Source organism: Lacerta agilis, chromosome 1, assembly GCF_009819535.1.
Source record: "Lacerta agilis isolate rLacAgi1 chromosome 1, rLacAgi1.pri, whole genome shotgun sequence".
NCBI classification, from domain to species: domain Eukaryota; kingdom Metazoa; phylum Chordata; class Lepidosauria; order Squamata; family Lacertidae; genus Lacerta; species Lacerta agilis.
The window spans coordinates 117,178,284-117,191,021 of record NC_046312.1 but is presented as its reverse complement, the minus strand read 5'-3'; the positions used below and the strand labels follow the sequence as shown (position 1 = coordinate 117,191,021).

The window sequence follows — 12,738 nt, the reverse complement described above, 5'->3', positions numbered from 1 at the left end:
CTGTAAAATATTTGATGCCTTTCTTTTAAGCCAATATTTTTAACAAGGGTTTGTTTTCTCCCATAGGGTCCTGTGGGTCCACGTGGGCCTCAAGGTCTACAAGGACAACCTGTAAGTGGTTTGATAATTTAAAGTATAATTGGTAGCATTTGGGGACAATAATAGACAATGGTCCATCATTTGCATGAGTGTGCTACAGTCAACTTTAGGAATGTGTTATCTCCCACTCCCAATGAGCTGTCTGGAAATTGAAAGCCAGCCAGCCAGCCAGCCAGCCAGCCAGCCAGCCAGCCAGCCAGCCTGTCTTCCTTCCTTCCTTCCTTCCTTCCTTCCTTCCTTCCTTCCTTCCTTCCTTCCTTCCTTCCTTCCTTCCTTCCTTCCTCCTCCCTCCCTCCCTCCCTCCCTCCCTCCCTCCCTCCCTCCCTCCCTCCCTCCCTCCCTCCCTCCCTCTTTCTTTCTTTCTTTCTTTCTTTCTTTCTTTCTACCACTGTTTAGCATTGCATCTGAACTCTTAACTTCTGTTAACTATGGTGAGTTGAAGCAAGGAAATTTCCTAACTCATATTATGAATTTGGCTAGTTTTGGTAAACCTTTGCTAAGATTAGCCACCGTTTGTCCATGTTTGTAAACAACAACAACAACAACAACAACAACAACAACAACAACAACAAACATTGTATTATTTATATGCCACCAGTCTGATTGGGTTGCCCCAGCCACTCTGGACGACTCCCATTAAAAATACAATGGAACACCAAACATTTCAAACTTAATAGGCACTTAATATCAAGCTGCAGTGAAAGCTTCCAACCTTAGGGGAGAATGTTGTGAGCTCAAGAATCACTGTGGCTTATTTCTTTAATAAAGAACTGTTCTTTGACAGTCAACAATGTTGTGTCAAAGAACAGCGGTTCTTTGACAGCTATTGTGTAAAGAAGAAGACATTTGGGGGCATTGCAGCCCCCAATAAGTTAATCAAAGTTAATTGAAAGGGACTTTCTTCAGTAGAACTGCTTTGCCTAATCCCTGCCCCATTACTGCCTAAGTTTTATCAGTGACATCCTTTGGATAATGATAAAAATATTGGCTGTTAGTTTTCTCATTACTGGAAACGATTCTTGTTGTCATGTACAGTTATTTGCTGCTGTGCTCATATTGCACCCCCTCTCCCTTCAAGAAGCCGAGAGTAGCTTCCACGGCTTCTCGAAGCAGTCATCTGTCAAGATGTGAACCACCCTCACATCTGTTTATAAAAACTTGAATGAGTTAGAAATAGATTCATAGACAATGCAAGGTATGTCACACCATGTCTTTCCTTGTCTAATAGATTTCTCCAATTCCTAATGTATATTTTCTCTGTTTTAGGGTGCTCAAGGCCCATCTGGCCCTCCAGGTGAACATGGAGATCCTGGGCCAATGGTAAGGTCAATGATGCTTCTACCTACCGAAATGTTAAGGGGGAAGGGAGAGAAAAGTGTACTGCAATGAAATGAGGTGTTGTAAGTTCTGGTGGTGACACCACTTATTTGGAGGTTATGTGAACCAAATTTGGGGAAACATTTCCTCTCAAGACAGTAAAGCTTTGCTTATTGTTTAAGTTTTTCAGTTGTTCTGATTTTATGAGGGAGCAATCTATTCCTCAACCCACCTCATCTCTGGAATTGTTTAATTTGTTAATTTAAGAGTGCATCTTTTATCTTGCTAGGGGCCAGCTGGTGTTCGTGGTCCAGAAGGCCCTCCAGGGAAACCTGGTGAAGATGTAAGTTTTAAAATGCTTACCTTTCAGATTGGCCAATGGTATGCTAATGGAAGCCTGGTGACATCACGTGTAATCTATTGTACTCCCAAAAACTGGCTTTAGAGAGTAAGGAACTCCATAGAGCAGCTTTTGGGTGGCATGGTTGCTACAGAAGAGGGAATCGGTGATTCCTCCATGCACACAGATTACTGGTATATTACTAGAAAAATCTAGAAATTCTCCAAACTTGTATCATCAACCTGCATGCTAACACTTGCTATTTACAAGGTGACCTTTGCCATATGGACTAGAAACTTATCTTTCATTTTTCACTGTAAGCTGGATTCCTTCAATATTGATAAATAGAATACACAGAATGCTAAATGTGGATTTATGCTCAGTTATATTAAAAGGGGACATCTCGAAAGATGCCTTTTTTGCTAGCAGAAAGCACTCCCACTTGTGCAATGTATGGCTCCCAATTTGTGCTGATGCTCCCTACCTGCTGATACCCCCTTACAAAGCTGGTCCTGAGAGTTTGAAAACCCTCATCGGTAGAGGGCATGGCTCAGGGGCTGCTATAAATAGATGGGGTTGATAAAACTGGGCATATGAGTGCAGACTCACCATTGTTACAGCCCGCTGTGGATACTCAGTTTCAAGAACATTTTAATTGCATTTTCCGACCACCCCTTACCACCACCAACTGTTGCATAGAGCAACAGCTTGCATTAATCTGGCAGAACATGGATTCCAACAGAGATTTGACTCCATCCTGCAGGTGAGTGGGGCAATCCACCTCTCAATCATATGACATCATTATGACACCACTTGATTGGCAGGTGGATTGCCCCACTCACATTGGGTTCTCAAGCACCTTACAGCCAGCTGGCTGTTGGGCACTTGGGAACTGGTGCAAGGTGTGGTGCCAACCCTATGCTCAATGATTTGGGAAGCACCAAGCACAGGGCTGCCAATTCCTCCCTTCTCTCCTCCCCAAACAGGGGTGGACCTTGGTAATATCCTGCCCTGTGCAAGGCCATTTGCGGTGCTGGCTTAAGCTGTGCTTTGGGAAGGAGGCGTGAGGCTCTGGCAGGGTCCTAGAGCCCTCCCTCCTCCATCCCAAAGCCAGGTAAGCACTTGCCCAGCTTTGGGAAGGAGGAAGGAGGATTCTAGGACCCTGTCAGAGTCCTCATGCCTCCTTCTTGAAGCTGAACAAGCACTTAATGGGCTCTGAGATGCCACCCTCCTTGGCTGCATACCCAGTGTGACCACACTGCTTGCACTGCCCTAAATCTTCCCTTCCTAAAAGTTGGGAAAAGGAAGAGAAAGAATCCTGTATTTTGCATGCTTTGGATGCTCAAGGAAGAACTCGCTCTTGCAGCTGATGTGTGCAAAAAACAGGATTCTCCCCCCTCCCCCCCCCACCGGCTGATTGGCAGATCGGTGTGGTTTGGGCAAAATTGGCATTCCAACCAAAACTGGACTCCCTGGCAGACTAAGACTGACCTGCACATGGGAGGTTCCTCACTCCTGTAATAGAGGTTTCTATCCAGCTGCAAGCCGAAACATGAGAGACACCTTCTCTTTGCATCATGACAGTCTGAAAGGAATGTAGAAATGATCAGTTTATACAGGTCAATGAAAGTCCCCCCCCCCCGAAATGCTAATCATTTTGCTTAGAAAGGGGATTTTTACCCAGGCTGGGGAGGGAAGGCTAATGACAATCCCCACCCCCTCAGCACCTGGTGTTGGATTAAAAAACCAAACCAAACCCACTTCATGACTGCTAATCACTTCACTACTAATATTTAGTTAGGCCCCTCGAGTGGCATAAGAAAGTGCTAATGAGCTGTTTGTTTGTTTGTTTGTTATGTGTCTTGTCATCCAAAAAGTTGTGCTACGTTAAGCTGACATGCGCATATGCATAGCTGTCAACCCTCCCTGCTGTTCCCCACTTGGTCAGCAAAAGGAAAACTTGAAAAATGTTTTGACGGAAAAAAGAAAGAAAGATTCAGATATAGATATTTTACAGTGTCACATCGAACTATATAAACTCCTTTGTTAGCATATATAGATGATTGGTATGTGTGAATGTTACCAATGGATTGCAAAATAAATCTGAACTTTTTTTTATCTGTTTGCTCTTCTTAGGGTGAAGCTGGCAGATCAGGACAACCTGGAGAAGTTGGATTCCCAGGATCTCCAGTATGTTCATGAGCATTTATTCATATCAAATCCTGGTGCCCAAACTCCTAAGATAGTAGACTACTAGTAGACTTATACCATTGGTTCTTTTGCTTGACATATAAGCTAAGCAAAACCCTACACACCACTTTACATTATGGGAAACGCTGATGATTCCAAACATGTTTTTGAGTTACCATGGAAATGAAAAGCCTCCTGGAGATTGTATACTAAGCCTTCCTAAAACAACACTCAACCAGATACACACACGCACAGTGTATATAATCACCACCACCACCAGAGCAAATCAATAGGAATTGCATAAAAAGGACTTACTCTTTTGAAGAGCTTAATGACTGATAACATGTCCAAATCTACACCAACCATCTGTAAAAATGGCCAGGTTGTATGTTCTGCTCAGGGGAGAAGTGAACAGAAAAAGCTAAGAGCCTTTTGAAGTCATGCCATTTTTGTGTGAGTGACTCCGTAGATTGTTTTTTTGGCACTATTGCATTGGGAGAGAGGGCACCTCTTAAGAAAAAACCTGCTCCCCACACTATTGAAAGCAACGAGTTCAACTCTGCGGGAAACCAATAGGCAATCACAGGACATTGTAGAGCACTGCTTTTCATCAGCTGTGCAGTTACTTTACTCCCTGCGATTCCCCCCCCCCTTTTGTCTGAGACCATCACTTACGTTTCCCTTGGAAGCGTTTATTTTTTTTTAAAAACCCTCATAAACAACAAAAAGTTATTTCTGCATTACATCCTAACGTAAACTTAGTTTCTCTACTGCAAAAAAAAAAGTTCAAGCATGCATTGCAGTCATAATTTCTATAAATGTGTCAGCTGTCTCTAAGCTTTGCCTCCTCTTTGGACCGTATTCCCTGCACAGACTCCCCTCCCAAGGCATAAGGTCATCTGCTACCCATTGAAGCAATTAATGAGTTTAATTGTAGACATAATATTCAGCATTTGGGTAGCATTTCAGCACTTTGCAATTTTCAGCTCATTTATGATACAACAATAAACCAAATTAAAGTAAGGCAGATTAAATGGAGTGAGATTTAATTATTTATTTAATTAATCTATTACATATAGACCTTAGTGCAGTGGCGGAACTTCATGCTCTGGCACCGGGGGGCGGAGAGGAGGTGGGGGCGGGGCTGGCATGCGTTCTGGGGTGTGGCGTGTCGCTTGGGGTGTGTTGCCCAGCCCGGGCAGGGGGCAGCTGTGATGGCACCCTGCCGGGATTGCGCTGCCTGGGGTGGTGCGCTTCCCCCGCACTCCTCTTCCTCCGCCAGTGCCTCAGTAGCAGCTAGGGCAAATAGAATACTGCCGCAGTAACCTTGGTTCTTAACCATCCAGGGGTTACCTCAAGTAAGTAACCTCAAGAAGCTCCCACCTGCCAGTCTTATTCCTTCCAACTAGTTCAGGGGGTGGCCCTTCCTGAACCTCCTTGGCCTCATTGTTCTTACAATTCAGTAGGAAGTAGGAGTATGCCAAAACTATAGATTTGCAGTAGATTGGCAAAGGTTTCTGACTCCCAATTGCTTAACAACCACAAAATGACTTCCCTCACCCAAATAAGGCTGCTGAACGAAGAGAGCTAACCAGGTGCACTTTTGTGTCAAAGGACTGTGAGTTCAGCTTAGTTTTGCTACTGAAAACAAACACCTAGGCTCACAGTATGCTCAGAGTCATTCTGTTCTGGAATTCTAACTCTTATGTCTTTTGCATTTGGCAGTTGTTGGTAGGTTTTAGTAAAAAAAAAGCACAGTAGTTCTCCGAAGAGCTTGAAGTCTGCTCACCCCTTCCCTACATCAGGCTTGCATGTTGTGTGAACGTAGATGTGTAGACTAGGGCCAGGGTTCAAATCCCTGCTCAGCCCCAAAGCCCATCTGGTGACCATGAACCGCTCACAGCCTCTCAACCTAACTCACCACACATGGTCATTGTGAGGATAAATGGGATACATCTTTTGGGCCATAGCTCCATGGTGGAGCACATCCTTTGCATGCAGAATGGTCCCAAGTAGTGCTGGGCAAAACTGCTGTCAAGAAACCCTAGAGAGCTGCTAACCAATCAGAGCCAACAATACTGAGCTACATGGACCAATGGTCTGACTTGGTATATACACCACCAATGTAACTATGAGTTGTTTTTGTTTCAGGGTGCTCGCGGTTTTCCTGGTGCTCCTGGCCTTCCAGGTTTAAAGGGCCATAGGGTAAGTGTGACCATGTCTGCTTTCCTGGTCAATTTTAGTGTCAGGGACCTGCTGGATGAAGAAAAGTGGTGGGAGCTGCCCACCCAAGAGCCCACCAGGGAGAAGACAGAAGATGATGACTTAGATCCCAAATCCTGGCAGTGGGACACTGAAGAGCAAGGACAAGCTGGGAGGTTCTGGAAGCAAGGGGTTTGAGCGATCAAGGTGGGGGGGGGGGGATCAGAAGAAGAAGGCCCTTCCAGGATAGGGCTAGAGGTTGAGAGTCACAGTGTGAGCACAGATGCAGACAGAGAGGAGTCAGAGGTTGCCCTTGCTACCCAACAGAAGGACAGTCCCAGTCCTGCTGGCTCTTCTCCCCATCTGACACCCTACTCAAGGAGAGTGCCGCACATGGCTGAGCAATGGACCAGACAGGCCCAAAGCAGAAGCCCACCCCATCACCGCAGCCTTTGTCTGCTTAGGAGAGATCCAGTGTAAAAGGCTGTAGGGAGAAGGGCAGAGCTGGTGGTCAGTTTCAGCAACATCTCAGCTGGATTAAGGCAAACCAGAGGACTCTGATGTGTTATTTTATGTTAAATAAAGCTAACTGCATAGTATGTCCCTGCTCTGTGGTCAACCAGGCATATATATTTCTTAACTCTCTCTCTCTCTGTATATATATATATATATATATATATATATATATATATAGGTAAAGGGGCCCCTGACCATCAGGTCCAGTCGTGTTTTATATATATATATACTGTTCTTCTTTGAGTATATATTAAATCTTCTTGCATATATGTCATAGGGACATAAAGGACTTGAAGGCCCTAAGGGTGAAATGGGAGCCACTGGATCTAAGGTATGGTTTGTTTTTGGTTTTACAGGGAAATTGCTTGTTTCTGTTGTCAGGAATTTAAAATGATCAAATCTCCTGCATAGGATAACTAGGGGCAGGATATTGATTAATGAGCCTCATTAGAGGAAGCCATGTTGCATTTGGTGACAGTGGAAGCTTCTTGCAGAGGTTGCCTTACCTCAGCCCCATAAAGCATAGTGTAGCTGTGTGAATCGCTCCACACACTTCCATGCCACCTATGAACAGAACTGGCAGTAGTGCTGAAACTCTTCAGCCATTGGGGGGCAATTCAGAGTATAAACCACTCTACATGTGTTTCGTGGGGCCCATATGGAGTGGCATCAAGTGGCTTTCCTCCAGTGATTGTGAAGTGTAGGCCATCCTTAATTGTTGGTTTACTGTTTTCCCTTGAAATTACACACCTGAAGAAAAACAAAGCAAAATATAGTGTAAGATATAGTTCTCTGATGTAAAGACTTACCCATTACTTCTTTATCAGTACCAGCTCATGAGTGAGGTTTTCTTTAGCATCTCCCAGTGGGTAGATCTGGCCCAACTCTCCAAAACAGGCTTCCCAGCACTGGAATTCTGAAACCAAATGTGAGGGAGGCTCCTTTAGACCCGTTTGTTGCGGAACCCACTTTTGTAGCTTTATGGTACAGTCATACCTCGAGTTGTGCTTGCTGCGGGTTGCGCGTTTTCAGGATATGAATGCACCAAACCCGGAAGTACTGGAACGGGTTACTTCCGGGTTTTGGCTCTCGCACATGCGCAGAAGCGCTAAATCTCGCTTTGCGCATAGGCAGAAGTGCCGAATTGCGTCACGCACGTGCGCAGATGCAGCGGCGTGGGTTGCGAACGCTGCGGGTTGCGAACGCGTTTCCCGCACGGGTCACGTTCGCAATCTGAGCGTCCACTGTACTTGGAATGCAAATTGCTTTCTTCATTTGCTGCCGTTGTCACGGGCACAGCTACATGGGACAGGTTTTCCTCTCAGCAGTAGAGGTGTAAGGGACAAAGCAAATGCATGCTTCAGAGAAGCAAAATTATGGGATGCTCTCAGGATGTTTAAAGATGAGTATGCTTCTGGTAGTATATAAACCAAGGTCTACCCATAAGTAACAGTGCTGCATTTATGCCTAACATAGTACAAAATGATACGATGATGTTATCATCCGAGGCAATTTAAATATTCCTAACTTTTGCATATGTATTTTCTGTGAATTTATAGGGGGAACTTGGTCCATCGGGTCAGATGGGTTCACCAGGCCCTATGGTGAGTGCCATTTTATTTATGGTTCCCATTTCTCCTGCCACCCTGAATGCTTTACTGTTGCGATATTGTGGCAAGCATGGATCCAGTCCAATTGCTGAAGAAATATCGTAATTACTTTGATCAATCTTCTCTAATGTTGTTTGACTCTGCAGTTCTTATGCATGTTTACTAAAATGAGTTCAATCTCTCTCCCCCCCTTAGTAAATATGTTTAGGAGTGATGTCTTAATGTCCTCAGTTGTGGGGAGAATTGTGTGTCAGCTGAACACAGCTGGGGATAGATTGGGTGGGACTGGTTCTTCTCATCCCATGCCCCTCCATGGATAAAAATTCAGAGCTATTACCATTCTGTTGTGCACTTAGCAGCACAGTAACATCTGGAGGACCAGAGTTCCCCCAACTGTATTTATGTCAGGGACTATGTTGAGGAGGGCTGCACTGAGGAGGAATGGTGGGAGCCTCCCCCTCCCCCTGCTCCTGATCTGGATCCTGATTCTTCCCAGGAGCAGGAGGACAATATAGATTTGGAACAATGGTTTGCAGAGGGACATAGTTCAGAAGGCAGAAGCTGGGAAATACTGGATGGGGAACAGCTAGGAGAAGAAACAATGGGAAAGAGAGGGTTAACAGATTCACTGTCCCTGGAAAGCATTCCTCTGCTCTCCCCAAGGTTAAGAAGAGTTCAGAAAGTGGCAGAAAAGAAAGCACACAAAGCACAGAGGGTACAAGCTCAGATTACAAGACGTAGGAGTGACATAGATTAATAGGGACGTGAAGGAGTGGGATCCTTAATTGGGAGCATCGCCATTCTAGGAGATGGGTTCTTTGTTCTCTCGCTGTGATTATTATAGTTTCTAACTGGTAAGAAGACTCATTTTCCTTATCTGCTGCCACGGGGGGAGGAAGCCGATTCCCCAAAGCCTGACAATTTACATTACTCAGCAAAACTTGCTCATACCAGTAACTCTTATTCAACCATGTAAGCACACCCAGACTGATATTTCTAGCCATGATGCCAGCGGGTATGCCTGAAGCCAAAAGAAAGGGAAGTTCTCTTAGTGAGTAAATATTATCACTTTCAGCCTGATTAAGTGGCTACCAGTTGGAGGTGAAGAAAACCTCCAGCAGTCAGACGGTAGGATAATAAGGTGTCGAAAACCTTAGTAGAATACCATCTCAAATCAAAGCCACTTCAGATCTTAGGCATTAAGGCTGCAAGCCTAACCACGTCTACTCAGAAGCAAATCCTATTGAATTCACTGGGGTTTACTCCAAGGAAAATGCGGTTAGGATTGCAGCCTTCAATATCTTTTGGGAGTGATTATTATCTTCCTTACTTAAGCAGGGGAGGGATGCAACAACCCTTTCTGTATGTCTACCTGGACTTAGAGGTTCATTTTCATTATCGTAGTCATTAATAAACCCATTATTATAGCTAGGTGAACGGGATTGTCTTGCCTGACCTTGGAAACCTAATATATCCTGCCTAGCAATGGATCTGTAACATTACCTGCTAGATGTTGTACTCTTTATCACTCTTATGGCTTTCTGTTGTTTAATATATTAATGCTGTTTCTGTTGTTGTGCCTTAAAACCTTAAGCAGATAAAACACAAGAAGTAATAAAATAGAGTAAAACAGACAGCACGTGAGCCAGGGAAAAAATGTATATCACGTAGGGTCTTTCACCTGCGGCTACTGTTGTAGAACATGATTGCATACTGTTTGCGGTGAAGTTGTAAATAGAAGGTGGTCTCCACTTAACTTTGGCTCGCTAGAATAGGGTTACCAGGTGTCCCCATTTCCCGGGGACAGTCCCCAGATTTGCCAATAAGTCCCTGGACAAATTCCATCCCCGAATGTCCCCAGATTTCATCTAATGTCCCCGGGAAATGCAGCAGCAGCAGTCTCAGCAGCTTGGAGCAGTTGGCTCTGGCTGGCTTCAGGAGCTGCTTTGGAAGTCCCCATATGATGGTGGTGCAGGGGCTCTAAGATGCAGCTTCCGGGCTGCCTCCACCTTCCCTGACCCCAGCAACTAAACTGTGATGGGAGGCTTCGTGCTGCCTTTCGGAGCAGCCTCCCAACTCCTACTTGCGTGCAAGCAGGAGCGGGGCGGGGATCTCTCCGTTAGGTAACGGGAAGCCTCCCTTCCCAGCTGAGGGATCCCCGCCCCCTCCTGCTTGCACGCAAGTAGGAATGGGATTGGGGCTGCTCTCATGGGAAGGGAAGCATTGCGCTGCCTGAGCCTCGCCGCCACCGCTGCTCTCAGCCCTCCTTCTCTGCCTTCCATGCCTGACCCACCGCACACCACTTCCCCACCACCACCACCGAAGAACCAACAACTCAGGGGCTGCCCAGGCTTATGGAGAAAGGAGATAGAAGCCTTAGAGGAAGGGGAAACGTGGCAGTTGAAGTCAAGGTGGCAGCTGCCCCTCTGCCACCGCCATCACTGCAGCATCAATGTCCCGAAAGTGTTTTATTTATTTATTTAAACTGTCCCCGGATTCATTGAAAAAAAACAAACGTAACCTTATGCTAGAATGTTCCCCCCCCCACTCCCTCTTTTGCTGGTTGCAGGGTCCTCGAGGAATGGCAGGAGAACGAGGACGTATTGGACCACAGGGAGTTCCAGTAAGTAGTTATTTATATTGGAATAACCCCAACAGATCCCAACGGGGCGCTCTGCAGTGAGGTCCAATGAGTCCCGGCTCCTCAAGGTTGGGGGTGGGGGCTCAGCCCTGTCCCAGAAAATTGGTATCTATGGTCCTGGTGGTGACCACAATATATTGGTTTGACTGAATAGTGGACTCCCTTAAGTGAAAAAATTGTGTGTGTGTGTGTAAAGGTTACATTGGAATTGGCCCCACTCTTATTTTCTCCTATTGCCCTATACCTGCTGTTATGGGCTTTGTCCTAGAGCCACAATCATTTTCCTCTTAGGTTTCTCCCAAGCTTTCCTAACTTTCTTTTTCCTTGTTTTTGTTTTCTACTTAGGGGGCTCGTGGTTCTCACGGTATGCCAGGGAAGCCAGGGCCAATGGTAAGCACCTCTTGTCCATCTTTCTTTGCCCCCCACTCCACCCAAGTTGTTTTCGAACTGGTCCCATTTCATTCAAATGAGAAAAGAACATGACTCATTTGGATCACACCGCTGTTCACTGTCAGCCTATTTCACACTGCGTTCTGGAAAATGAGCTTCCAGCTAAGGCCAGAAGGTTTCAAGTGCAACAGATAGCAGGTGTTTTTGTGTGTGCCTTGACACGAGTGTAAAGGCCCATAGGATGGGGAGTTATGTAGGGTCAGGTAGGCCTGCACTTGTCCATGCCTCTCCAGAACTGTGCTCCTGCCTGCTTCTTATCAGGCAATGCCACATCAAGGCACATGACCACATGTGCTTTCTTGTTCGGTAGAATGGCATTATCTTTACTTGGTGCTTGGCTACCAGGTTTGATTACCACGAGTTAAGGTCCACAATTCTGATTCAATTACCGGATAGAAGACAAAAAATATTTATCATTCATTCTAATACAATCTGATTTGCTAAAAATGGAGCCTTCCCGTAAACTCATAGTTTAACAAAGGGCTCATCATAGAAGTGGCGAGAGATTATTGTGCATCAAGGCCCAAAGTTCCTCCATTTGTTGAATAATAAAACCCATGGACACAGTATTTTAGGTGAATGGGCGGATTAAGGCCACAACTTTATTGGTTACAGAATGTGAGTGGTATTGGCTTAGGCATTGGAATTGAACAGACTATATCTGACTCCTGCCCACCATGTAGGAAGTCCAGTAAGGGTCAACCACCAGTAGGGGGAGCCCTGTTGATGTATATCAACTGAGAGCTCCCCCAGGGTGGCATGGCCCTAGCCCTACCTGGGCTTCGGATGAGATCCACACCCCCGGATCCCTTTAACAGAATACCCTTAAAATGGAGGGGCAGGTGATGGCCACACCTCCCCTCTCCAGAACCAGGTTTTACCAATGCCTAACCGCCAAACCTTACAAAGTTGTGACAATTGCTACGAGGTCCCCTCAATAGGCGACCAACCAAGGTCCATAGTAAGGCCAATATGACGAATGCCTGAAAAGAGGGCAGGAGATTCACGAAGCAGGAAACTGAGAAGGCGATTCCTGGCCGTGCGGCTGCTTAAATGCAGCCAGCCACACCCCCGGCAGACCAGATTGGTCGGGCGGGTGCATGACACGGCCAGGAATCCCCTCTGACAAGGGGGCATCACTATGCCCCTGCTGTGCATGGGGAGAGCCCGTGGCCAGCGCGCAACACCTCCCCGCTGGCAAGAGGAGCGGCCCTCTTGTCAACGCATAGATTCAAAATGGTCTGTCCAATTTGTTTCCAGTCCAAAATGGCTAGATCCAATTCTGATAATAGTGTTGCAGCAGATAATAACTGGGAGTGCTGCTGTACTTTCAAAGCACATTTGAAGCACTCCCCCCCCCAAAAGAATTCTGG

At 45.9% G+C, this 12,738-nt stretch overlaps 1 protein-coding gene across 1 annotated transcript in view; it reads left to right on the top strand.

The window, feature by feature from the left end:
* Nucleotides 1-12,738, top strand: part of COL5A2 (collagen type V alpha 2 chain) — a 162,156-nt gene that overhangs the window by 98,083 nt on the left and 51,335 nt on the right. Inside the window, exons 10-18 of the mRNA XM_033168585.1 lie at nucleotides 67-111; nucleotides 1,366-1,419; nucleotides 1,706-1,759; nucleotides 3,893-3,946; nucleotides 6,098-6,151; nucleotides 6,942-6,995; nucleotides 8,224-8,268; nucleotides 10,844-10,897; nucleotides 11,261-11,305. Of these exons, the coding sequence (XP_033024476.1) occupies nucleotides 67-111; nucleotides 1,366-1,419; nucleotides 1,706-1,759; nucleotides 3,893-3,946; nucleotides 6,098-6,151; nucleotides 6,942-6,995; nucleotides 8,224-8,268; nucleotides 10,844-10,897; nucleotides 11,261-11,305 (459 nt within the window). The remainder of the gene's footprint in view (nucleotides 1-66; nucleotides 112-1,365; nucleotides 1,420-1,705; nucleotides 1,760-3,892; nucleotides 3,947-6,097; nucleotides 6,152-6,941; nucleotides 6,996-8,223; nucleotides 8,269-10,843; nucleotides 10,898-11,260; nucleotides 11,306-12,738) is intronic.